General features: G+C 36.2%; 2 protein-coding genes across 2 annotated transcripts; both read left to right on the forward strand.

Moving 5' to 3' along the window:
- The first annotated feature begins 412 nt into the window (after positions 1-412).
- On the forward strand, positions 413-21,760 carry vsnl1a (visinin-like 1a). Its single transcript, XM_043220355.1, has 4 exons — positions 413-731; positions 5,387-5,553; positions 19,849-20,064; positions 21,287-21,760. Exons 2-4 carry the CDS (start codon positions 5,392-5,394, stop codon positions 21,482-21,484), a joined length of 576 nt encoding a protein of 191 aa, XP_043076290.1. The 5' UTR covers positions 413-731; positions 5,387-5,391; the 3' UTR covers positions 21,485-21,760.
- A 2,264-nt stretch (positions 21,761-24,024) lies between these two features.
- Positions 24,025-25,574, forward strand: sf3b6 (splicing factor 3b, subunit 6). The gene is made up of 4 exons (XM_043218757.1): positions 24,025-24,197; positions 24,544-24,662; positions 24,794-24,932; positions 25,239-25,574. Exons 1-4 carry the CDS (start codon positions 24,168-24,170, stop codon positions 25,326-25,328), a joined length of 378 nt encoding a protein of 125 aa, XP_043074692.1. The 5' UTR covers positions 24,025-24,167; the 3' UTR covers positions 25,329-25,574.
- Positions 25,575-25,968: the final 394 nt, after the last annotated feature.

A 25,968-nucleotide genomic window follows, 5' to 3' on the forward strand; every position in this document is an offset into this window, starting at 1 on the left:
TCGCGTGAAAATTTCGCAGAGTCTGAGGTAACCATAGCAACAACGGATGACCGCTTTTCGCCCGATTTCCATACAAAACATTTCACCAGCGAATGTGATTGTTTATAACTGTGCATTTGCATTTCAAAAATGTATAACATGTAGCCTGATAAGGATTTCACTTGTATCTGCGTAACTGTTTAAATCGTAACTATTTTGCCCCTACATTTTTCTTTCTAAATTCTAATTTTTTTCAAGAACAGATCACCTGCACCTGTATAATAACGCATCGGCTAATTATTAATAATTAAATGAACAACAGCATCAAAAAAAAAAAAGAAAAAAATAATAAATGACAAAGATCCCGAGACTTTCGCATCTAGCTGACTTGCTGATGTCATTTTCTATCGTTGCTCTATCCGAGTTCGGTCAGAGCGAGAAGAGGCACAATTTGCGCACACTCAAAAGAGCACACACCACGGCAGAGCTCACGGAGCACTGTGAAAACACGAGAGGGCTTGCTGGTGATGAGCGCAGACCGACGCTGAGCTCTATTGTATATCTATAGCGTCACATCACCTCGAGCGCTGCGCGTGGACTGTCCTCGCTGCGGTAATCGCTGCGTCTCTCCCTTTCACCCCGAAGAAACCTCACCGCAGCTGTCAGCCGATTAGTGAGCACTTCCATCGCGTTTACCTTTTACAGTCGCCCGGAGCAGGAATCGTCAGACCTCCTTTTGGCTCTCCTTTTCGGTAAGACCCTCAATGACTGTGTGTTTTTGCCGAAACCTTTAGAAAGTCTTTATGGATTGACATGACGATGGTCGAGCCGGTTCGTCTAGCCTGCCTGCAGCGTTGATAAATCTCAATTGTGTATAATTATGATATTTGAGAATACTTTTGTACAGACAGACCCCCTCGCCCCGTTAATCCACTTTATTGTAAGAGAATGAACTGTGTGGTTATTTTACAGATGCCTTTGTGGTATTGGTATTGTTTGTGACATCCGGAGGGGTACCAGAGGACGCAGTAGTAAAGTTGAGGTCAAAAAATGGGAGCTTGCCTTGTCAAATGAATGGACATTAGTTGACAATGGCCCCAGGTGTACACGTCTGAGACAGCTGTGTGTCTTACGTAGCTATCGACTGTGTGCCATAAGAGAGCTAGGTGAGAAATGTATTTGTCCGCACAGGTTGGTGCATACAATTTATTTTGTATGCTTTTGACAGATTAGGGAGTCAGAAAACCCCAACTGAATTGAAGAGAACTGGATTCTTTTTGGAATTTGGAATCGACGCGAAAGGATTCTAAAAGAAGAACCTTACGAATCTAATACAATTACTGTTTGATTCTTATTTCCTATTTCTTTATTGTGCCATAATCAGAAAGCTGCTTGTATTTTATTTTGCTTATAGAAAATCCAAAAAGGAGCTTTGAAACCCTGAACATTGACTTTAAATTTATTTTGATGTCCTACAGGGGTAACTGTACTGTTCTTTTTAATATCTAGTTTTAGCGTTTAGTATTCTGATGGAATCCTATAGGAATTTCCCGATAATATCACTTCCAGCAAGAAATTCCGACAAGATTACTTCAGGATTTTTAAATTAGGAGGATATCATAATGTTGTGATATCGCTGCTGTATAGTTAAGTTAAATAGATGAATGCATTTTCTTATACTGCAGGATCTATGCATAATGCACAAGGGTGATAGAGCAGAAATGACAGCGTAGTGAAATTTTAAGCATAATATAATCAGTTATCTACAATCTTACACTCTCAAGGTCATACTGTAAAATAATGAAATAACTGAAATATTTGTTATATAATGTGACTCTCTGAATAAGATGGATGCGCTAAATCATTTGGCTGGCTAAATTCACATGTGACATAATCTGTCAGGCTCGTGTGGATGGGAACGCTGTTGTGATGAGTCGGCTCGGGTTTAAAACGCCTTTTGATCTCTGGACAGGGCTCAGTTTGCATAGTCATCATAACGCCAGCTAGTCGGTTCTTAAATGACACAGATGCTTGTACAACATAACGCATTGTTGTGTTGGTCATAACACAGCATTTTCTGCGGTGCAAACATAAGAAGAGCTCAACATATACACACGGCAGATCAGAATGTGTTCTCCATCGCACTGCCGCTACTTCGGTTGAACCACTGCTAGTCCTTGTGTGCGCCAAAGATCAGTTTAATCTATCTGCATTACAGCAGTGTCGCGTGAAAAGGCAAAATCATTTTAAGAGATCGATTTAACCTGTGTGGTATAGTCACAGGGGACATAGTATTCTCTCTGCTCTCCTGTTGCAGCAGGAATAGCACTGATGCAGTCTAAATGGAAAATGGAGTGGACTATTGCTTTTTAGGTAGACGGGCTCTTCGGTTCCTTTTATAGCCTGCAGTGGCCAATTCTTTTAAACAGTATCAGTAGATCAGATGGACCTTATTGTTCAGTCGAACACTACTTTTTTTTTGTCTGGAATGATGCAACAAGTAGCAATAACTCATTTTTTTTGCATCTTATTATTATTTATACTGGGCGAATTAAATCCTAAATGTTGAAACCCGTTTTTTAAGGTTTTGAAGTTTTTGAGTCTTAGTTTTGGCACTGCAGCAAAGACAATTTTCACAGGCTTAAGACAAAAGATTCTCACGCAACCCTATAAAACCGTTCGCTACAAGATTCGGATGGCTTAGATGAGCGTTTAAATTAAAAAGGATAGTTCACTTAAGAATGATTGTTACATCAGCATTTACTCATCCTCATCCGCTGTTCCAAACCTAAATAACTTTCTTTCTTTGGTGGGACACAAACTGAGATATTTTTGTATCCGAACAATTTTGGTTACCATTGAACTCCTTTTTATGAATAAAAACACTTTGACAAACTCTCAAAATATCTTTTTTTGTTCCACAAAAAAGGTTTGGAACAACATGAAGGTGTGTAAACAATGACAGACGTTTCAATTTTGTGTGAACTGTCCCTCGAGAATAAACATTCTGTCATCAACATATGACCTTCAATTGAACGACAAAAGAAAACAGTTTTGACCTCTTCTTTTTTATACAGTGAAAACATGGATGGTGACCAGGGGCCGTAAAACTCCAAAAAGTGGGAAAAAATTCCAAAAGAGGAAAATCACCTCTTCCCACGACATGACTAAATGATGATTAAATTGTAATTTATGAGTAAACTATTCCGTCCTCAATTGGTAAAAATACTGTAAATCAGTGAAATAAGCGAATAAAACGTTGCCGCCGATCCTGTTGACCAATTATTGAATCATTTGAACTTTTAATTTTGTGTCTTGACAGAATTTATGTCGGTTTTTGACATCGGAGGGATCAGCTGGATGAGAATTCAATTAGGAATGCTGCTGATCGTTTAATTAGTTTGGTATCATAAATCACACTCACAGAATGGGAACAAGCTATACGGCAATGTATTATCGCTGATTCATAGTCAGTTTCAGGGCTGCTGTTTTTAGCACTCTGAATTTGCTATGCTGTGCTTTTTTCTCATGGGTGGATCCCTCATAAAGAGAGGTATTCCCCAAAGACTCGGGCCTCCAATGTAGTCTGCAGCTGAAGACGGGTTATGCTCCTGCCTTTAAAAGCGCACCGACTCACAATACGGGGCTTGGTGGCTTCATTTCCACTAAGTTAAAAGGTGTTAACGTTAGTTTAGTGGTATTTTCTGCATCCCTGTCTTTAGAGAACAGTCAAGCTGTATGCCTTTTTTCTCAGTCATTTGACCGAACATAAAATGCAGTTGTGTGGGAAACTAAATTAGTAGTCATTATCGTCAGCATCGCTGCTCGTTTGTCAGTCTCAGACTGAAAATTAATTGTAATGAACTTTGAAGTACAATGTTCTCATCGAGTGTTTACGCGAGCCTCTGCGAATGTGATGGGAGCCCATCTCTGTGATTTAGTAGCGGTGAAGAAATTAAAAAGCAGCAGAATTACTCAGCGTTTCATCTGCAGCACTGCTGCAATGCTTTTCATCTCTCTCTCTCTCTCTCTCTGCTTTCATTGTATCATTCATTAATGTAACAGAAGGATGGGCTTTTTCAATTTGCAAAAAATGTAAATGTCACGTTGACGCTTAGGATGTGATGACCTTTTGGTAATTATGCGTATGATGCTTTGTTTAATTAACCCATTTCCCTGACAGTAAGGCGCACACCGTGTGTGACAGCTATCTAGGGGGAAGAGTGCTACAGACATGTGGGCAGGATAAAACACTGCTCGTCCTCCAAAGGGACAGACAAATTTATAACAATAATTATAAGCTGAAATAGGGGATTTCTTACGAGAATGCTCTCATGTCTAGTGACTTATTATCTACTGACACAGTCTATTCTGGAATATTCTCTAGGCGCTTTTTCATTTCCCTGTGCTAAGAGACTACTGTATAAATGGCTTTTTGTTAATGAAAATGATGGGATCTTTCAAGAAAAACACTGCAATAGAAGCTCTGGACTTTTGGTTTGTTTGTCCCACTGATCTAAGCCTCCTTTAAATGTAATCAGCTAGTATGAAATGATATAATCCACAGTGACTCATTCAAGCCATCATATTTATTCAGCTGCACGGCTCGCTTAGATTTATTTTAGCCATGATATTAATTATGAAATGAGTATTCCTGCTTGCAATGTACCTTTAGTTTATTAGTATTTGTGCGCTTAGCTTAATATCCCTTTCTGTCACATTCTATTCCGTGTGTAGTACTTTGACTATATATATATATACTGTATACTCCATAAGATATGATAAAGAAGAAACCTTGAATCCAAACTTCGCTATAAAAGGACGCCTTCTTGAGCTGGTCCTCAAATGTGGTCCATTCTGTGAAACTTTTTAATGTTTTTGAAGGTGATTATGATGTGCGAAGTGGATGTAATTTTTTTTAAGGTTTTAAATGTTTTGTCCAGGTATATGAATACGAAATGTATAATTGTATAATTTTATAAATAAATGTATAATTTTTCCATTAAGGATGGTTTAAACTAGGGTTGCAAAGGGGTGGAAAATGTCCAAAAATTCTAAAAAGATTATTAAAAAAAAATATAAAGTTTGCAAAAATTCTGGAATGTAAAGGATTATGTGACACAGAAAACTGGATTAATGATTCTGAAAATTAAACTTTGCCATTACAGAGATAAATTGCATCTTAAAATAATAATACTTACTGCATTTTTGACCATAAACGCACCCTTGGTCGGCAGAAGAAACATAAAAAACCCCAAACTTTTGAATGGTAGTATATGGGTGGAAAACAAAAGGCCTCAGTTTTGTAGAACAACCTTTATACAGTTTATACAGTTCACGCAGTTAAAATGAACTACAGCTCCAGGCAGAGTGAGATCACAGCTTTTTTGATTTCTGTGCCTTGCAGACACCATGGGGAAACAGAACAGCAAGCTGACCCCTGAGGTAATGGAGGACCTGGTGAAGAACACAGAATTTAATGAACATGAACTCAAACAGTGGTACAAAGGCTTCCTGAAGGATTGCCCCAGTGGCCGTCTCAACCTGGACGAGTTCCAGCAGCTGTATGTTAAGGTAGGGATGCTAGTCGCACTATAATACACTGGCTTTTCATTGGTCTTGCTCCAGACCGAAGAGGTCACTGAGGAGTGCATCAGATGTGCCATGTGATTTACAAATGTCTGGAAGAGCCCTCTGAGTCATTCAGTTGGATGGTCTGATGTATAACTGGCACCAAACTCAATTCAGATCTCCAGGGCTACGCTAGCTGGCTATTCATACGGCTGGCTTCTTTATGGCATGTCAAGCACGAACAGTTGCTGCCATGACGGGTTTTTCTCTCTTTAGTAGTTTTGTGAGGATATATATTACAGTTTTGACTGTGTGGCAAGGAAACATTTTGCTGCAGACAACACTTTGTGTCTACTGTACAACCTTGCAGTTCCAATTATAACATGACACTACCTGCTGCACAATATAAATATGAATTATGTAAAGAAATTATGCGAGATCATTTCTACTAACAGCCAAAGTAAATAACAACCCGTCTCACAGCTCTGCTCAGAAACCGAAATGCTTTCAGATTGGCTTGAAATAAAAATAAATAACAGAAACCTTCTATAGGCCAAACCTTTTAGTGATCAGGGATAGTGGGTTTTACAGCAAAAAGGATATCAATGAGATAGTTTTATTAGAATCCAAGAGAGAGGAAATAGATGACCTCGCATTAGCAGGGCACTGAGTTCCTGCGGACTGAACTGATTGTTTGTGTTTGTGTTTGTGTGTGTGTGTGTGTGTGTGTGTGTGTACACTAACACTTACACTGCTTGTGTCTTAGTGATACCGGGAGGAGGTGTTTTGTGGTTGACTTTGGTCAGTGATGAGTCATCCTACTTTTTAATTGAACTATGTGGTCTTTTAATATGATTTATTTGTTTATTTTTGTAAAATAAGAATCACTGTAAATTTTCGACTCGTGTGACATTGCTTAATCTCAAAACTTTTATATAAAAATGTCATAATAATAATATATGACAAGATAACATTTCTCCTAACTAAAAATAAAAATGACATCTATATAGACATATTTAAAAAAACAAAAAGTTATACCACTGATATAGGCTAGTGTATGATATACATATTTACACACAACAAGTTTTCAGATATTTTATATAGAATGAACACTTTTTGCTAAATTTATTTGTGTATACAAGTATTTAAGATACTCTATTTGTACCAGTTTTGGACCATATTTATAGTTTTTCTATAGTTTTTCTATACAATAATCTATTCTCCTCTGCATAGAATTATAGAGGGAATAATTTGAGCCCACAACCGAGCATGATTTATATGGGCAAAGCTTGGGCATTGCTGGCATTGTCTTTCGCTCTGTTTTTGTGGAATCCATGTTGGTTGCTAAATTTAGCATCTTTTCAATGATTCATGCTTTTTCAATAATAGGTTGCCAGACTAGACTGAGGATGAGATCACTTCTATGGATAAACGAACCACTGTCTATATTATCTGCAGCTATTTGATACAGTTTGTACAGCAATTATCTTTGAGGTCAGATGGTGTCGATCACATCAATGCAACTATTGATAACAAGTGCATCTTAAACAATGCAGGAAATATCAGGACAGATTATGAACTGGAATCTGATTACACTGCCTATTGATACGGGTGAGCTTACAGAAAATTATAGGCTAATTAATGGAATGGAACACGGAGTCGTAAAAAAGGCTGGCTATTTAAAGAGACATTATGTGGCAAAGTTCCCATTCTATTCTTAGCAGTTGACTCCATGGTAAAATACCTCAGTGCATGTCTCTTCAGACTTCAGAGTGCCACACTAACTACAGTATACAGGAAATTAATATTAAGGATGCAACGCATGTGAATAGTATCCAGAAGTGTATGTACATGGTGTCAGTTTGTCTAGTGGTGTTTGATTGTTTGGTGCGGTTTCAGATGTTAATGCTGTGACAGTGATGAGGTGCTGTGTAATGGACTTTAGGTTTGTGCTGAATGGAGCACTTCAATGCCGCATGTTCAGATCTAATTGGCAGTTAAAGAGATGACATGCACGGTGATGAGGTGGTTGGTAGGACGCAAAAATGTGACAGTAAATCTCTCGAGAAAAAGGGGGATGGGGTATGCAGGGGACATTATCTTTCCCAGAGGATTCCAGCATGCTCCTGTTTGACACCAGTTTGTTACATCATCCTCACCAGACAGCTCAGACCTTCATCGTGTGGCAGAACGGAGTGCTATGGCGGATCGAACATCGGCCCCGATCTGATCTCACAGCACATGAATGTGGAATGACAGGATGACGTTTGGTTTGCGGCCCTGGTGTGGCATAGACAGTGATGGGGCTAGACATGTTTAAGTCAAATTCTCGGTAAATGTGAAGATATGTTTGATTTGATGGATTTATGTTTATATATTAAATATATTTATATTCAATATATTATACAATGTATGCAGTATGAGTGCATTTATATATACATAATGCACACAGTACACACACATATATAATGTAACAAAATCTTTTATTTTGGATTTGAGTAATCCAGATTAATGTAATAAATGTCACAAATGTATTGGTAGTTGTTAGTCAATTTTAGGTAATACAAAACTTAATGATAACTAACAGGACCATATTATAAAGTCTTACCAAAAATGTGTTTTCTGGAAAATGGGTTTTTCAATAATTCATTTTTAGTTTTATTTGCAAACTAAATAATCACAATAAAAAAACAACAACAAACTTTCTCACGTTAAATAATAAATACCCAATGCAAGTAGAACAAAAATGCTCGTCAAGATATTTGATAGGGTTCTGTGGGTTATTTTATGTTTGTCACTGCCCTCTTCTGATCAAACGCGCGCATACACAAACTCATGCACACGCACACATGTTGTGTTTCCATGTTTTATGGGGACTCTCCATAGGTGTAATGGTTATTATACTGTACAGACTGTATGTGTTATTGCCCCACAACTAAACCTACCACTTACAGGAAACTACTGACTCTTTTAGATTTTCCAAAAATTAAATCCTGTATGTCTTATAAGTTTGTTTCCTCATGGGGACCTAAAAATGTCCCCACAAGGTCATAATTTACTGGTATTCCTATCCTTGTGGGGACATTTGGTCCCCATAACGTAATAAATACCTGGATGCTCCTGTTCTAACCGTCTGTTAGAACAGGAGCATCATTGAAGTTGTCTTCCAACTGCAGTCACAACCAGCAGATTTTCTAAATTTAGCACACTTTCATTTTCCCATGCTGAGCATGACAAACACGCATAGGCTGTCTGGACCTGTTTCTTTTTTGCACTTGTTTTATGTGTACAAAGATACCAGACAAGTCAAAGTTTCTAGTGTTTAATTATTAGCACAAAGAAGACATCACTTTAAATAGCATGTTACTTTAACTGGGAAATGTTCATTTTTTTTTCTTGTGTTTAATTACATTTTCTGTCAAATATAGACCTAAAAGAGAGGTATAAAGTCAAATTACATGGTGACGTGGCAAGTGAAGCTGAACAACTGTCCATGTGTGTTGAAGTACAGTAGTAGACTTATGTTGGAATGCAATAATGAATGACCTACACACTCTGGATTTATTGAAGTATCCATTTTGTTTAATGATAGCTTTGTGGAGAAGATGGAGGACCTCTGTGTCACACAAGGTTGTCTTGGATAAGGAGACAAATTGCCTTCCTGCGATCAATAGGACACCATTTTATTCCCCATCCACAATTCTTGTAAGATGACCTATCAGGAATAACAAGCCTTATTATTCAGTTGCAGTTTTCTGTGTTTCTAGTATGATTATCATAAATCTTTGTTAATTTAGGCTTCAATTCATTAGCATTTTTTACCACATTGAGGTATTTAATAATAATTATCATCATAATGATGGCTTTTTAGAAGAATATTTGTTGGCCTCACAAAGGGGGTGTATGACTCACACATTAAAAAGGTTTTAATATTATTGGATTTTTCAGAAATCATTTAGCTTTATTTTAGATAATGACAGTGTACTTAATTTTGCATAATGAACATAATATCAAAGTGATACCCTTGAGTTATTATTGTGCATAACAATAGTGACTATCAATGATGTGCAAAGAGTCCAAGGTCTCTGCAGTTGCGGAAAAACCTTATTAAAAAAATTAATTAGTGCAAAGACAACTTAAACATATCCAACAGTATTTACATTACTTACAAAACTTACATGATTTACAAAAATAAATAACTGAACTGAACACACCTCATGTTTTCCACTGGTCAGTCAAACAGGTAGACCCACCAATAACTCACACCATTGGTTGAAACAGTGTTGTTCTATTAGGGTCAATCAAAATCAACCAAAACCAACTAAAAGCTAAAACCAGCAGAACGATGTCTAATGACCACAGTGTCATATAAGAGTTGTGTTTCACTTGGTTTCAGGTATACTGTATATAATTTTCCATTATTACCTATTATGGATTTGTTGATTCCATTGGAGAAGCTTTTCTTTACCATCAATGGAAGGCTAGAATATGTGTTCATGTGTTGACTGCAGTCTGCCCCATATGACTTCCTGTGACGCGCGAGGGCTGAATGAGTGGAAAATGCTCTGATGTTTCCCTTGATTAGCTGGCGGTCACTACAGCAGCCCAGTGCTTCTCTTCCCAATGTCACCTCAAGGTCTCCTGCTGGCAGAGCACAGTGCTCGTCTGTGATCTATGGTCAGCTGGGATGAAAATGCACCATACATCATGCAGAGGAGGGCTTTGATTGGCCGAACAAGTTAAAGGGGGCTTGTGATTACTATTTTATCTGACATATTCACCTAGGGTTAAATGCCTTGCTCATAGGCACAACGGCTCTGTCCAGCTCAAAGGTCACTCCCAGTGGGGTCAGAACAAGCAGCCTTTGAATTACGTTTGAATAACCTCAAACACTCCACTGCGATCGCTCTACAAAGGGAAAATGAATAGCAGAGTGTAAAAAGTAGTCATAAACAAATACAGTGTAACTCAAGCTCAAGAAGTATTAGCATGAATTGATTGTTGTGAACATTCACTGAAGCAGAACTGTTATGGGGTGCCATTGATTCAACCCTCATTACAAATGCAGACCATATTGAGCCCTCTGCTTTAAATTAAAAGTTTGATTGCACTGAAAAGAAATGCGGTTCTCAGAAACGTCAGCATATCTGTCACTTCGAGAGAATTAGGAAAATTGCATTCCGTATTGGTCTTTAAATCAACTGGCCGTTCATGAAAATAAATTAACTGTTTGTTTTTCTTCCCGTTCAGAATCAGATCCGAAGTGAACAGTTAGGAATAAAAAGTGTTTACATAATGCTATTGGGGACCGTTGTAGTAATGGAAGGCTAGTGCCAGCCAAGCTCAATTATCCCTTGGGCACACTGCCCATATAATTCAATCAGTAGTGCAGGGGGGAGAGTGATTATCCATGACCCCTGTGTTAGTGAAGTCAGCTCAGTTTGTGGTGCTAACCCGCCTTCTCGGGATATTGTGTTAACTTAGTCCCGTTCCTTTGAGACCTTATTATCTGCTTGTTGAAATGCATTGCGCTGTAGAGGCCTAAGGGCTATCTGGAGCTGCTCTGATACGTTGGATCATAGGAAGAATGTATTAGGCTGAAAGGTTAGTTTGGACTGGCTGTAGATGCATTTATATAGTCATTCGGTCTATTAAAGGAATAGTTCCCCCAAAAATAAAAATTCTGTTATTAATTAATCACCTTTACATAGTTCCAAAAACAAAGATCTTAAACCATTAATGTCACACGGACTACTTTAATGATATCCTTACTACAATCTTGGGCTTTGAAAGTGGTAGTTGCGTTGCTGTCAGTGCAGGGTCAGAAAGCTCTCTTATCTTAATTTGCGTTCTGAAGATGAATGAAGGTTTTGAGGATTTGGACTGACATGAGAGTGAGTAATTCATGAGAGAATTTTCCATTTTTGGGAGAACTGCACCTTTATTTTGTATGTCGTAGCTTGCAAAACTCATTATAGTAATAATGCTATACTAATAATGTATTTTGTAGTCTTTTTCGATATTGAATGTAAACTTTAATAGGGGTCCAAACGTGGTACATTTCCTATTGTTCCTAGAGGTTACAGGTGCACTGCCATCTACAAAAGTGTAGAAAAACAATTGAGGCAAAAGTCAAACTAAGATTGTAATATTTCTTTTCAAGAGTGCCTTTTCATTTTTATTCGTAATGCAAATATAAACAAAGGTTTAAAAAAAGGTGAGGGTAAAACATTTGTTATATATAGAGTTTATAGTTCATGCTCACAAAAACTTTATTTAATCAAAAATGCAGTGACATACTCTTAGAATTTTAAATAATTTTTTGTATTTTTATATATTTTAAAACATAATTTGATGCAAAGCTGAATTTTCAGCAGCAATTACTCTAGTCTTAGGTGTGATATGATTTTTATAAATCATTCTAAAATGCTGATTTGGTCCTTAAGAAACATTTATTATTATCAATGTTGAAAACAAGTGTTGCTCAATGTTTTTGTGGACACAAAATGATACGTGATTCTTCGATGTATAGCAAGTTCCAAAGAACAGCATTTATTTAGTCTCTACTGTCACTTTTAATCAAATTAATGTAGGAAATGAAAACATTTATTAAAAAAAATTTAAAAACATGTCTTGAGGCCCTTTCATTGGGCTCCATTTCATTGGACTCTGTCTAACCGCCAGCGTAATTTATTTTGGGCTCCCTTAAGAACAATTATTCGACTAGTCATTTAGGCATCCCAGTGAGTAGTCGGTTTTGAAAACATGTAATTTCGTAAAGTGTATCTGTTATTTGGCAGTCACTGTAGATTTGCTGGCTATTGAAAATGTAATTCTCATAGTTGCGCTACTTGCACACATCAAGCACACTAATCACATCAAATACTGCAGTGCAAATACAACTAAGTGAGGAAATCTAGATAAATCCACTGGGTTGATCTGTATCATGACTCGCATGACATGACATTGCAATTTCCATTCCAATGCCTTAAACAAACCTCCCCGGGCAATTCAAACATGGCTTTAACGACCTTTTATAGACTGCAAAGAAAATAGGACTTCGTAGGATATATGCAAACAGTTTATTTAATCATTCGCATAAAATGTCTCTAGACAGATGTGTACATTATGTCCCAGAAATGGCTAATTAGACATTTATTGCTATAACATACCATCGCTACTCAATCATTCCCAGGCTAATTAGACAGTTATTAGCAATTCAATAGGTACAGTTGATCTGAGGAGCTTGAATTTGCTTCGTAGCTCTAACGCAAGTGTAAAAGCAGGCCGACCCCGGAACAGCATGTCACCATCAGTTTACGTAATCCATATCTGAGATTAGCGATGCTCGTTATCATGCTAATTTAAACGTAGCGCAGATGGCACGCTGTCTTTTGCTGAATAAGAGAGTTTTATAACTTCACTCATTTCTCAGCAGGAGGATGACATCATGTCGTTGTGGCATTCACCTTCTGAACGCTTTCCTTGGCCTGTCGTGAAGTAACTTGTGTATGTTGGGGGGGAAAGGAAAGGTTGCATAAATTATAGGACATTGTTTATTCATGATTCACGGGCTTGAAGAAAAGCACTTCGCTGTAAAGGAAGAAAGAGGGTTTTAAAATGTTCTCGTGTAGAAGAGTGGATGAGAACCAGTCATGTGTAATTTATTTTCTTGGTACATTTCTTGGGTTGTGAAGTATTATATTCTGTGACAAAGTGGGTCATTTTTCATCTTTAAAGGAGAAGTCATGTTTTTATGTTAAAATAGTAAGTTATTGTTTTAGCTTTAATATTTTCAGTAATTATGCTTGAAAAAGGATACGTTTAGAGACAAACTTCTTTTAGTGTTCTGACAGCATGTGCAGCATTTTTTTGTTTTTTTGTGTACTAGTTTAGAGACAACTGTAGATAAGGTATTCTTAAGTTGACGTCGTACTAAAGAAAACATTATGATGATTTCAAAACACTGAAGCCTGTGAAGTTCACAGTTAACCAGCGGCATGAATTTGGGCTTTTTTTATTGAAACCAACGCAGTTGATCTTATACAGAGGAGGTGGTGGATGCGTTTTTAAAGTGATAATTTTGTAGTACCTTTGCAGAAATACAGATAAAATAATATGCTACTTTGGAAAATGAATAAAATAATATGTGTATGTTTAATTACTAAAATTATAATAAAGCTAATAAAAAAAGGCAAAAGCACAATAAAATGACTAGGATTGAAAATATAAAAAGGCTAATTCAAAATATGAATAAATAGTATATGCCTAATAGTATTTAACCAACACTAAATTTAGACTGTAACAAACACTAGAATTTAATAGTTGTCTTTTTTTTTGTTGGTAAGGATGAACAAACCTTTTTAGTTTTTTTTTTTTGCATTAAAAGGGTTAGTGTCTGGATGATTAGCAAAGCACCGTTACCCCCTACTGGTGTATACCGTAATACACCACTTGGAAAATGTCAATATTATCAGTGTAACCTTAGCAAATAACATGCAACATTTTTGGCAGTATTTATTTTTCATACTTAAAACATTATATGTGTCTTTAAAAGCTATTCTGATGAGGAACGTAGCTCAAATAAACATACATAACTTATTGATTATGATGGTTAAAATGAGTGCTGCAACAATCTTGTAGTTGCTTCTTATAGTAGACCTATGATTGTGTTAATCACTGTACAGAATATTTAGGTGTGTGTGTGTGTGTTTTGTTGAGAGATATGGCAATCTTCCAGCTCAGGCATTACCATCCACCCAGTTAGCGCTATCACCACTGAGGTCAGCCCTGCTGTAGAAGCCAGTTGATGTGAACTGCATGCTGAGCCCTCAACAGCTGTCTCTCCTTTGCTCACTGTGGAGGTTTATGCGTGCGATGATGACAGTGTTGACAGCTTGCATGGTGACTAAGATGTTGTAGGAATGTGCTTTTGGTGCATGTCTTGATGGCAAGCGGAGGAATCTGAATCTGTATTTCTTGCTGAGCTCACTTTTACCCCGCAGTGCTGTCTTTTGTTCCTGTAGCTCAACTAGTAGAGCGTATTGCTAGCGGTGCCACAGTTTAAGGGTTTGAGTCATGGATATCACTCATACTAATAAAGTCATTACAAGTATCATGATGGTAGACTACTCAATTAGTGAAGTTGATTTGTTAAAAAAATCTGGCCTATTAAAACCAATAAATCACAGTTGTTATAATAAATATAATTTTGTGTTCAAACATTAAAATTGATGATCAATTAAGATGAAGCACACTTACAGTAATATGTACTCTATAAATAAACAATATAAGTAAACAATAAGTACCTGTGATTGTAGTTTCTTCCATTTATAAATAATTCGGTAGAATTGTCTCAGATTGATGTTTGATATTATTAAAGAATTACTTTGTGTGACATCAATGGTTCAACTGTAAATTTATGAAGCTACAAGAAAATGATTGTGCATGAAGAAAACAAAAGCAACTTTATTAAACAAATTTCAGCTTCAAGTTGAACCACTGATGTCAAATGGACTATTTTAACATTGTCCTTACTATCTTTCTGAGCCTTGAAGCCTTAGTTGTGTGATAAACAAAGCTCCTATGGCTTTAGGGTGAGTGAGAACTTTTATATTTGGTTGAACTAATATTATAGTTAATAGTCTTCATTCTATTAATCAGAAATTGTTGGTCTAATCATTTACATTGCATACATTTAGTCATTTCGCAGACGCTTTCATCCAAAGCAATTTACAAATGAGGAAAATCAACAAAAGAGAAATAATTTAGTTTCATCTGGTTCTTTAGATTTCTTCAGATTAGCCAAATAGGGAAGTTATGCCTTGAATATGTCTGTCAAGCATATGTCAAATGAAGGTTAATTAGACAAACAGTGAATGACTTTTTCATTTCATTGCTGTTTGCACCATTATGCATATTCAAGCATTCGGTGCCACTATGCACGTTTAGTAAGTTCAGGTACTCTCATGTCTGTTGCACTTGGATGAAAAATCCATGACTTTTGCATTGTTAAATGGCTTGCATTAGGAGCATCACGACAGGGATGGTGTAGACTGGCATCAGCTCGTGCTCTGATTACGCAGGCTTTTAGCGGCTGGAGTCTGTCTGCAGGGCATTTCTGTGATGGTGCAGTTTGCCTCACAACAAGTTTAACTCAACAGCTGCGTAAGGGCAGGTTGTCTCTCTCTCTCGTTTGTATTCTCACCGGGAGTGTCTCTCACCTTCTGTTTATTTTTATTAATTTAGCACATCTATTTATCCAAAGTGAATTTTTGAAACTGCAGGAACAGACACCCTGGAGCGGTTTGGAGTTAAATATCTTATAGATACAACGGTGGCTAATGTATCAGCTACCGTGTACCACAATGTTTCAGTTACCATCCCAGATCTTTAACCATTAAGAGCCTCTACTCTAGGGCTGTTTTGAAAGGAGCGTTCATAGATGAAAAGTTGTCTTTATTTTGCTATCTGTGCTTCAGAGTCTTTAATTATTTAAAAGTGTTTACAGTATGTATCCGCACATTAAAGGAATTTCATCCAAATATGAAGCTTTGATTGTCAGTCACTCCCCAGTGTCAGTCTAACCCAAGAAATAAAACACAAAAGGAGATGTTAGGAAGAATGTCTGAGCTGCTCTGTTACATACAGCAAAAGTGGATGGAAATGTATTCTACCAAGCTTAAAGCATATACAATGAATGTGTTCTAGGATGTTTTTTGAAAGACATATTTTATACTCACCAAGGGTACATTAATTAAAAACAGTAATAGTAAAATGTTTATTTTTATCATTTTCAATTATAATTTCAAATAACTGTTCTCTATCTGAATATATTTTAAAATGCAATTTTCAGCAGGCATTACCTCAGTGTCACGTGATCCTTCAGAAATGCTGATTTGGTGGTAAACATTTCATTATCAATGTTAAAAGCAGTTGTTCTTATTCATATTTTTGTGGAAACCATGATGCCTTTTCCCAGGATTCTTTGATTAATAATTTGTAACACGTTTTGTACAGACAGAAAACATAAATAACAATATCCAGCAGATACTCCACAAAATGGCGCTATGATGACGCTATGGTCCGAACTTTGACGCGGAATAACTCTTTAGTTTGCAACCTCGATGACTAAAAGTATCGTTTTCTTCAAAAACAAATCATACTGTCTCCAAACTTTGAAATATGTGTGATTTTTGCAAGTTTGCAAAAATAGTTTGCAAAATAAGTTGCCATCCACTTTCCTTATGGAAGAAAGCAGAGACAGTCTGCATCTCCTTTTTTGTTTCACAGAAGAAAGAAAACAATTATTTGGAAAATAACGAGAGTGAATAAATTATGGCAGATTTGTCATGTTTTGTTTCCTTTCACACAAACCAGCTCACTGTAAGACAAGATTATAAAAAACACAAATAAGCTGAAAATGATATTCTTCATTATTTTAAATTTTTTTTCTCCTCTATGCACCCATCAGAGTGTATAACAGATGCTTAGATCTTGATCAGGTGGCATTCCCACGTGATAACATGCCTTCTGACACCGTACACATGTGAGGATCTATTTCTACATTCGGTGCTCCAAAAGAAAGTAAAGAGAAGAATATTAATGTAATGTGAAAGTTGAGAATTTCACACAGCCATGCCCTAGATAAAAAAAAAACACTATCTTTTACATAACAAAACATTTCATAACCTGCCAGATTTGCACGGAAGAACTTAGGGAGGGGGGCCGCGCAGCACAGCAGCAGCTCTCCAGTTCTTCATGACTTGCACTTTGTTTGTTTTCTTTTGCTCTCCTCTGCTTTGGTGAAGGGCAAGGCCATATGGAGCAGAAGGACCAGCCCCATGAGAGAATCATTTTGCATGTGTGCAGGGTACATCACAGTGTGCATTACTTCCTGTCTCAGCTCTCTTTTCTCAACCCAGTGCCAGTCTGGCAGGGGCTTATGACCGGACCTGTGCTATCCCAGAGGGCTTCTGTTTTCTGGAGGAGTTTGACAGTGTGTGAACTCTTTGATATACGAGAGCGCTCTGCATCTTCACAGGGTGGCGCTGTGTTCGATCATTTGATTTTGTGCTGGCTGACTTCTGATGAGATCAGAGACAGCTGCTGTCCCATCAGCCTTAGCTAGCGGGTTCGTGAGTAGGTGGTTCGCGTTCAAGTATATCTGCAGTGTGCATGGGGTGTATCTAATTCTACCGTGTTAATTTTGGGCTACGATGGGAAAAATATTCTGTATATCTAGTTCAAAACATACAGAAAATCAGAAACATGTTTCGAAACATACAGTATTTAAAATCTTTAAAAGCAGATAAATTGAATTGAGGTATTTAAAGGGATAGTTCAGACAAAAGTGAAAATTGTGTCGTGATTTAATTATTCTCTTCTTGCTGCAAACTTGTATGATTTCCTTTGTTTCATTACAGTTAATGGCAAAATGAATGTTTGGCAATGTAAAGTGATATTTTTTTTCTGACACTAGAAGCATTTTTAGCTGGTGAAAATACTAGGGTTCACTGTGTATACATTTTGTTACATTTTGTTAATAGAAATGTACATTTGCAAAACAAAACCTAAAACTAAAATTATTTATTCATTTATTTAATGAATATTAAAATCATTTTTACATTTTTTCTACATTGTTAAAATCTTTTTACAGTTTTTATGTATTTACATATTTAATTTAATTAATTTAATTTATTGCATAACCAAGCAAAGTTACATGTAGTGTAGGGAATTTGTTTAGCATAAACATGATGTTATGCGGTTACATAAATGGACCTTCTTGTCTTGTAAAAGATGAAGTAGAGTATAAAGCAAGAAATTGAAAAACATCTTTTCTCAATAGAGCATTCTTGGAAATATGTTGACTCCTGAAAAACATCCCGTTTGCCTCCTTATAAAGTATTATTAAATATTCAACTCTATCATTAACCTTCTTGAACCCCCTGAAATACACATAATGTGTATTTCACATTGACTTTCCATTGACTTCTGTTGCTTTTACACCGAGCTAATAACATGTTCTGTCATCTTAGTACCTAAGCACACAAACCACTCTGCATTTTTATATTTTTAAAGAGACATTATTTAGTATGTTTATAATTTCATTTTATCTGCTCCCCGCTATGTAGGTGATTTCAGGTTTTTGCCGTCCTTGCGGCACACACACACACACTCACACACATACTCTTTTCTCTCAGTTGGTGAAAACTATGAGAATCTCATTTCCCAGTCTTTGAGCGTGGCATCTGTTCCTAAGTGCTCCGAATTTATTATTAGCTTAGTTCAGCTCTGCCATCACACTCCAGTGATTTCATCGTTTAATATTTAGCAGCCAAATAACTCTCAAATGTGAGGTTAGATAACGTTTAAAAACATTTACGCTGGCTTCTCAAATATCTAGCGAAAAGAATCGCATTTCTCAGCTATTGATTTCGCTCGAAAAGGCCTTCGTGTGTATTTGCAATTGCTTTTTTGGCTTATAAAACACGATATATTATATCTGTCGTTCGTGGTGCCTATAAATCTTCACTTTGCTCGAGTCTCTGCAGCTTGGCGCCGGCATAAAAACCCTTTATCCCCCTCCTGTTGCTCATTAGATTGGAAATCAGTGGTGTTTTGGGCACAATAGGTGACAAATAGCTCTTTGGCTGGGTCTGCATTGGGAGCAGTCATTTTTGCCCTCAGTCACTGAGAGGTTAACAGCATTCAAAGTGGAGCTGCGTGCTGCTCTTGTAGCAGCACAGACCGATTAGACTGCTCACGTCCGCATTGCAGCCCTCTTCTGCAAAGAGGCAGGCACTGCGCTGGGCGTTGATGGCCTTAGTTAACAGACGCATGCATACATGCTCTCACCCACCCACCACTAAAACCTCCTGCATTCATAGAGCTGTCTGTGAAGTTCCTGTCTTTATCTAGCTGCAACAAAACGGTCATTGGAAAGCCTCGCAGCAGTAGAAGCAGTATGAAGGAAGTTTACAATGTGAGAAAATGTAAAGATGAGAATCTCTGACCAATAATCATTTTACCGTTCCTAATACGCAGTGCTTTTTAATTCTCCTGCTCAAAAAATGAAATCGGTAATAATTTCTTAGAAAGAAGTCTCTTATGCTCATCAAGGCTGCATTTATTTGATTAAAAATATACCAAAACTGTAATAACGTCTAATATTATTAGAATCAAAGAATCTTTAGTCAATAAGAACCAGACATGTGTTATTCTAAAAAGGTTTATAAAAACCGCTAAAAGAAATATATATTGCCATTGATGGATTTTTATTGTTTTCCTCTTTTTCAGTTTTTCCCTTACGGTGATGCATCAAAGTTTGCTCAGCATGCTTTCAGAACCTTCGACAAGAATGGAGACGGCACCATCGACTTCAGAGAGTTCATCTGTGCCCTGTCCATCACATCACGAGGCAGCTTCGAACAGAAACTCAACTGGGCCTTTAACATGTACGACCTGGACGGAGATGGCAAAATCACACGAGTTGAGATGCTTGAGATCATCGAGGTACAACATTCTGTCTGTTCTCCTGTTTGCTCACATAAAGCAAAAAATAACTAAAAAGACTTCTTATTTCATGAATGATTTTAACTTTTGCCATTACTTCTTTTTTTACTAATTAAAACTCCAGTCATGTCTGTCTATATAAGCTATATAATATATTCTATATCAGTTGTTCTCAACTTTTTGACAGATTTTTCTAGGTTTTATGATTTACTTGATTTGGCATAACCTTGTTAGGAGGTTATAATTTGGAGGTTACAATTTGGCATAATTTGAAAAAATTATATTAATTGCAAAAATACCCAGAGTCACAAGTTTTTTTTTAATTTACATGACGTTTCTGGAAATTGTGATATTATTTTATGTTCTTGAAGGACATCCTGGTTATAAATATCTTGCTTTTTAGTTGTCTTTGGTTGTTTTAATTCCTGTTTTGCCTTATTTTAAGTAGGCCTGTTGCAATAATCAATATGTTGACTTATCGATTATCCATTATATTTATATAAAAAAACATTATATATAAGTGATCTAAATGAAAAAAAGGTTTTTTTGTGCTTCTCGTACATAATGTGGTGAAGTCATGAGGTGTTTAAAATCCTACTACAAAAAGGTTTAATCCCTGTGCATACAGAGATGTGACTGCTAAATAGCAATAGTGTGCACTATCAGCAGTAGTATGCAGCCTTACATTTACAGAGAAAAAAAATGTAGATGAAAAAAATATCCATAAAAGTTCTTTGTGCATTTGTCTTTTTCTACATATAATATAAATGTGTATTTACTATTAATTCAGGTTTTTTGAGATAATCTAATATTTTGATACTGAATGTCAATGATGAAAATATATTTAAGAATTAAATGTTTCTTGACAACTGAAAGTTTGCAGGCCTTCTTCTTATGCTGTTATATTATGATTATACATTCAGCGACATAAAATGGTCTTAAAATGACAATATTATTGCTTATCGCAATTATTTATGGGGCAATATATCGCACAACAAAAAGTGTTATTGTGACAGGCCTAATTTGAAGTCATCTTGAGTCAACCCCAGATGAGAACCATGGTTCTATATATGGAGTGAGTCGCCCTCTCATGGTCAGAGAGAGAGTTGACAAAAAAGGAATTGGAATTTGAATAATGTTTCCTCTATTAGCAGCAGAGCTCAATGCGTATTTGACTTTTGGAAGGATTTTAACCCATCTTGTTCTGTTTTTCTTATAAAAGGCAATCTACAAGATGGTGGGGACTGTTATCATGATGAAGATGAACGAGGACGGCCTGACGCCCGAGCAGCGAGTCGACAAAATCTTCAGTAAGATGGATAAGAACAACGACGACCAGATCTCGTTGGAAGAGTTCAAAGAAGCAGCAAAGAGTGACCCGTCCATTGTATTACTGCTGCAGTGTGACCTGCAAAAATGAGCGTCTCGGAAAAGAGCCAGGGACTGCACAAATGATTAATGTTCCATTCAGTTTGCAGCTATTTCCACTGATAAAAAAAAAATTGCTTGGACTACCTTTCAATGAATCCGCTTCCTGTGTTTGAAACACTTGTGTGCATGAGAATGTTCTTTGCTAACGAATTTCACATACGCACACACAAACACCTTCGCACACACACACATACATGCATACACTGCAAATGCGTACACACACAGACCATGCCATGCACAAATAGAATTATATGAATATTAATATACATATATATAATATAATATATATATATATATATATATATATATATATATATATATATATATATATATGTGTGTGTGTGTATATATATATATATATATATATATATATATATATATATATATATATATATATATATATATATATATATATTGAGTTGTCAAAATTAACTGCCAAAATGTGAAGAGTGTGCAAAGTACCTTCTGAATCCACTGGAGCTTGCGCATCATTGATGTGCTGTATTAAATCGAGCTACTATTTATTGTACTGATGCTAGCTATGTGTACCATATACTGCGTAATGTCAACTGAACCGATTCTTATGGTAATCGTAACTGTTCCGGAATTACCCACTCGTCTGGATGGACAAAAAGATAAGCTCATGTCCATCGAACTTTTCCCTTCAAATGTGCTTGTACTGTTGGTGAATATAAATGTAGTTTATTTGCATGCCATTAGGTTTGCCTTAAGAGTACTTCCCTCATTTGCATCCTGCATAAAGAATGATTCCAAGCCTTATATTTAAGAGAAACATTTGAGGCGTGAATTAGACGGATAATTTATTGGCTTCGCTAAGATTTGTGATGCATTGATGGGAAAAGGCTAGTTTACTACACCTTCTATGTCTAGCATGTACATCACACGAGAGGGATTCGGTGTGGCCGAATGTAATCCGTGAGGATAATTCACTGGGACTGAGAGCATACACTCATTCTCATGGTCCAAATATTACGGCATAAAAATACTCCCATTTTAAACCTACAAGCTGTGCAGTTTCAGAATGTCATCAAATGGAATAAATTGCATATCAGTGTGCAGATTTATGTGGGGCCTGAGCATGGAATGAATTTATGAAGATCATTTTTAGGGTTAAAGTGATATACAATAATAACGTACCTGTTCAAACTCGTTCTTGACAGCTAAAATGACCGTATTTATTCCTACTTTTTACATGCTTCTCTCCAGAGAACTCCAGCAGAGGGTTTTAAAGGTTAGCCCTGAGGTCGTAGCGTTTTAAATCCAGACATTTGCACCAACTGCACATTTTGAGCACCGACTCGATTTCTAAATACGCACATTTCTGTGCTCCATTTGAAAGTACATTCTGCCAGTGTCAAGAGCTTTACACGAGCATAACCTTTGTCATTGTAATGTTTACCTACGTAGGCACCGCACCAAATTCATGCAATGGCAAACTTTTCCAATTTAAAAGTTATTTTGTACATGTAGCATGTATTGTGCCCCTGATGCCATGGCTGCACTATTTCTTGTGTTGTGGTTTAAACTAATAAAAGAGTATATGGGATTTTTTTCCTCAATGTCAGAGTTTGATTTGAAATGAGCGTGTAGATACCGAAATGTATTACCTGAGATTACAATTTAATTTGTTTGTCAGCACATGTCAGGACTGATGTGAATACATTTTATGCAGTTCTGAGTTAACTTGTACACTTGTCCTGTAATTTAAGAATGTGAAAGATATCATTTTATGAAAACAAAAGTCATTTTAAGAAAAAAAAATTGGATTTCATGTTAGAAGCGTCTGTGGAAATGGCAACATCAACTTGAGTATTGAAATTATTTCATAACAGGAGCAAATGTAAACTGTAAAATGTCCGTTAGGTGGCAGCAGAGTGAAACTTTCATATTTAGGATATAAGTTGGATGCGTTGTTCCGTTTATTAAAATTAAAAATTGGTAAGTATTCATGTTTTGTATAATATTTTTCTATCTGCTATTTAGATTTTTTTATATTGCAAATATATCACAAAGATATATAATAAAGACCAAATGGAAAATACAGATTTAATATAGAACATAAAAGCAATTGAAAACAAAAATAAAATGTTACATTTCTGCAATATGTATAGTCTATAGCAAAATAAATTAAAAAGGCAGCACGTGTATTTGAGGATGAAAGACATATGTAGCAGTAAATAGCAAAGGTTTTTGATGACTGAATTTACTACGATTAATATGAGATTGGCCAAGGAGCAATAAAAGATTAATAATAAAGTAGGCCTATTAATGTCTTGGTTTATTCACGTTATAGAAATCAAATAACATTTAAACAAACAGCATGTTCAGTTAACTAAAACGTCTATATAAAATAACAGCTTATAAGGACGCAGAGTATTGGGTAAATTTAATGTTCTTCTTCTTTGCTAGAGGCACCAAAGAAGAGCAAATTTTTATAAGAGCATTTTTTATAATGAAACGAGTGGAATCGCTGCTTGACGTCACCTCAAAGGAACCAAGCGGCAGCCTTACCGGAAGGACGTCATCGGGCTGCGACATCAAACAGTGTGAAGTGCGCAGCTACTTAGCTTGTGCTAGCTGCTACTTATTTCGACTTGTAGAGGGGTTTTTTGTTTTAACATTTGAGTTGTTTCCTTCAAAAAGATCCAGCCATGGCGATGCAAGCAGCTAAACGAGCAAATGTAAGTCAAGATTCGGTTCAAATGATCGTGACGCTAGGCTCAAAATGGCTAAGTTAAGCAGTACATTTGAGATCTATGTTATTGTTGTTTTCTTGGTATAAACGCGATCGGTTACCTCGAAGGCAGATGAGTAGTTTTAGGTCAAAAAAATAAGTGTCCTGCTTTTTTTTATTTCTAAAAATTTAGGACTCTAATCTGTTCGTACCATACTGCGTCCATGTCAGAACTCATGAAACCTTTTTCATAATGAATTGTCTTTCGAAGCACTTAAAAACGTTCAAATTCTTTAAAAGGGCTTGTGGTATGTATGTGTGTGTTAATATTTATCTTTGCCTGCATGTTTTAGATTCGTTTACCTCCAGAGGTGAACAGGATATTGTACATCCGTAACCTTCCATACAAGATCACCGCAGAGGAGATGTATGACATCTTTGGAAAATACGGGCCAATTCGTCAAATCAGAGTGTAAGTTTGTGTCTCTTTCTCACATTTATATACTATAATCCATTACGGATTCTGACGGCTGGAGTACCGATTGCCATTAATCGTGTTTCTTTTTGTTAGCCGAGTAACTGATTGTTCTCTGATTGTTTTAGTGGGAACACACCAGAAACAAGAGGAACAGCCTACGTTGTATATGAAGACATCTTTGATGCCAAGAATGCCTGTGATCACCTTTCTGGGTTCAACGTCTGCAACAGATACTTGGTTGTATTGTACTATAATGCAAACAGGGTGAGTTTAGCTGTTTTTGCTTTTGATTCGGGCGCCAGCTGTATGGAATGCGAAATGAACATGTTTTCTTAATGGTTCGTTGTATGTGAAAAGTGTAGCTGACCAAAAAAAAAAATAAGATTCAAACATACGTAATTGTATTTTTTTCTGTAGAATGTCAAATGTTATTTTTCATACAATGTAAACAATTGTCCAACTGTTCATTTTTGAAACTGTTCCTTTATTAACTCTAAATTCAAGTGTGATGTATGCAAAACTAGTGTTAACACCTTTAATAATTTTGTTTTTGTTTTTGTTTTTTTTAAGGCTTTCCAAAAAATGGACACAAAGAAAAAGGAGGAGCAGCTGAAACTTCTCAAAGAGAAGTACGGGATAAATACAGACCCACCAAAATAGTCACCTTTTTTATGATTATTATTTCCATTGTTCTGATATTCTATTAGTCTTGTGCCCAAATCCTTCTCTTTTTTTTTTTACCCCATTAAGTAATAATTTGTTTTACAAAAAACACCAGTTGAACAGTGTTCATTACTTGGGTTAAAGTCTTGTTATATTTTGACCAGATGTCATTTTCAATTATTTTTCTGTTGTAATATTGAATAAAATGACATTTGTTTTATTAAATATGTGATTTTCTTCTTACGTGCCTGGTGTCTTATTTGCTCTTTTTATTATGCATGAAAAGTAGTTATAGACAGCTAGGTTTTATAAATCAAAATGCATAATGAATATAGTGATTTGATTTCCTGTTTTTTCCACAGCGGAAGTAGTAATACTTAGGTTAACTTAATTAAGTTAAGTGAATGGGAGAGTACCACAAATATCTATATTTTTTTGCATTTTGCTTTGCCCAAATACTACACGATGGTGTTTTCATGACTTCCAATAAAATGAAAAAACGTCAATTGTATGGCCCCTCCCATAGACGCTGCATTATGCAAAGAATGGTTTTATAAATATACATACATTCAAAAAATGCAAATATGAAAAAACTCAAGATGGTACGATACTGGTTACAGTTAAACGCGTCATTGGT

Source organism: Puntigrus tetrazona, chromosome 20 (genome assembly GCF_018831695.1).
Source record: "Puntigrus tetrazona isolate hp1 chromosome 20, ASM1883169v1, whole genome shotgun sequence".
Taxonomy (NCBI): domain Eukaryota; kingdom Metazoa; phylum Chordata; class Actinopteri; order Cypriniformes; family Cyprinidae; genus Puntigrus; species Puntigrus tetrazona.